The 1785-nt window shown below is 41.9% G+C and overlaps 1 protein-coding gene across 1 annotated transcript; it reads left to right on the forward strand.

The window, feature by feature from the left end:
* The first annotated feature begins 265 nt into the window (after positions 1–265).
* On the forward strand, positions 266–1785 carry LOC141118156 (sodium/potassium-transporting ATPase subunit beta-1-interacting protein 1). The gene has a single exon (XM_073610892.1). The coding sequence runs from the start codon at positions 496–498 to the stop codon at positions 1117–1119; it is 624 nt and encodes a 207-aa protein (XP_073466993.1). The 5' UTR covers positions 266–495; the 3' UTR covers positions 1120–1785.

Raw genomic sequence — 1785 nt, forward strand, 5'->3', positions numbered from 1 at the left:
AACACCGGAAGACCACGGAAAACAACTGTGGTAGATGACCGAAGAATTCTTTCCCTGGTGAAGAAAACACCCTTCACAACAGTTGGCCAGATCAAGAACACTCTCCAGGAGGTAGGTGTATGTGTGTCAAAGTCAACACTCAAGAGAAGACTTCACCAGAGTGAATACAGAGGATTCACCACAAGATGTAAACCATTGGTGAGCCTCAAAAACAGGAAGGCCAGATTAGAGTTTGCCAAACAACATCTAAAAAAGCCTTCACACAATAGACCAACACAAAGAGGACATAAGGTTGAATGCTCCTCCTCTCCCATATAGCATGTAGATTTGTAGGGTGGCATTTCTAAACATGGTCCTGTAACCAAGAAGGCCTTTTCTTGCCAAGGAAAATGCAGAAGATGCTAGGCTGAGGAGCTGACATTTGTAAGGATTTCCCTAGCATATCAGGATTGTCTACTCCAAAGACTGCTTTTGTAGGATCCAAATCTATCCACTATGGGCAAATGCACTGGGAGATGTACCTTGGTTGGGATCTGCTGCCTGCAGCTGGCAGCTGCACTACAGAGACAAATCTTTGACTTCCTCGGCTACCAGTGGGCACCAATATTAGCCAATTTCCTGCATATTATGGCAGTCATCTTGGGAATATTTGGCACTCTGCATTACAGATCCAAGTACCTGATATTGTATTCAGTTTGGCTAGCATTATGGGTGGCTTGGAATGCATTTATAATCTGCTTCTACCTGGAAGTGGGACATTTATCACAGCACAGGGACCTAATAATGAACTTTAACACCTCCTTGCATCGATCATGGTGGATGGAAAATGGACCAGGCTGTCTGGTGACGCCAGTTCGTACAGCTCCTCTGTCACTGGCTGATCATCATATGGTAACAGTAACTGGATGTCTTCTTGATTATCCTTATATTGAGGCCCTGAGCAGCGCTTTACAGATTTTTCTAGCGCTGTTCGGTTTTGTCTATGCCTGCTATGTCAGCAAAGTTTTCATGGATGAAGAAGACAGCTTTGATTTCATTGGCTCCTATGATTCCTATGGATATCAGGCTCCCATGAAGACCTCACACCTTCAGCTGCAGCCACTGTACAAGCCTGGCTAAACCTCTCCATGATTCTTCCTTCATTATACATCCTCCATAGTCCGATCCCTCCATATATGTCTTCTCTGTCTCAGTTTAGTTCCCTACTATTAACCCAGATCAGTGGTCAGAATGCCTTAATGCACCAAAACACAGTGGCACTGTTCAAAGATATCTGAACTGGTTGCACACAACTAAATATTTCCATGACATCTGTTTTCATGGACTGGCCAATTATCTCAATAACACCTCTGTGCCAAGAGTACCATAACTGCCTGGATTCGAAGCCCTGATCACTGGAGCATAGTAATAGTTAAAATGGTTGTCTCTGAACATGAACACAAACCACTAAATTCCAGTATTGCAGGTTATAAGAAGAACCACTTGGTAATGACCACTCTGATTAGATTAATATGGAGGGGGAATTTAGAATTTTTGTTTGTCGTTCTCAGGATTAATTTTATTATTAAAAGGATTACTCTAGCTATGAGGTTCATTAGGGGATAACTGCGTGTTTAAAAAGTCCAGCTATCATTTTGCAGCTAGCTTCAAATATATGTGGGCTCCCTTATTAAGGCATTTGAGCAATATGCCAATGGAAGTAACTCCTCTCAAACTTTTATATTGAATAATTTACTATAGTAAAGAGAATGCTCTGCTTTAATAAATAAGCCCAGGTATAAGAAA

Source organism: Aquarana catesbeiana, linkage group LG01, assembly GCF_042186555.1.
Source record: "Aquarana catesbeiana isolate 2022-GZ linkage group LG01, ASM4218655v1, whole genome shotgun sequence".
NCBI lineage: Eukaryota > Metazoa > Chordata > Amphibia > Anura > Ranidae > Aquarana > Aquarana catesbeiana.

What these genes read in the sequence shown, in the direction of transcription:
- LOC141118156 (XM_073610892.1), top strand. Translation starts at nt 496, where the DNA reads ATGGGCAAATGCACTGGGAGATGTACCTTGGTTGGGATCTGCTGCCTG.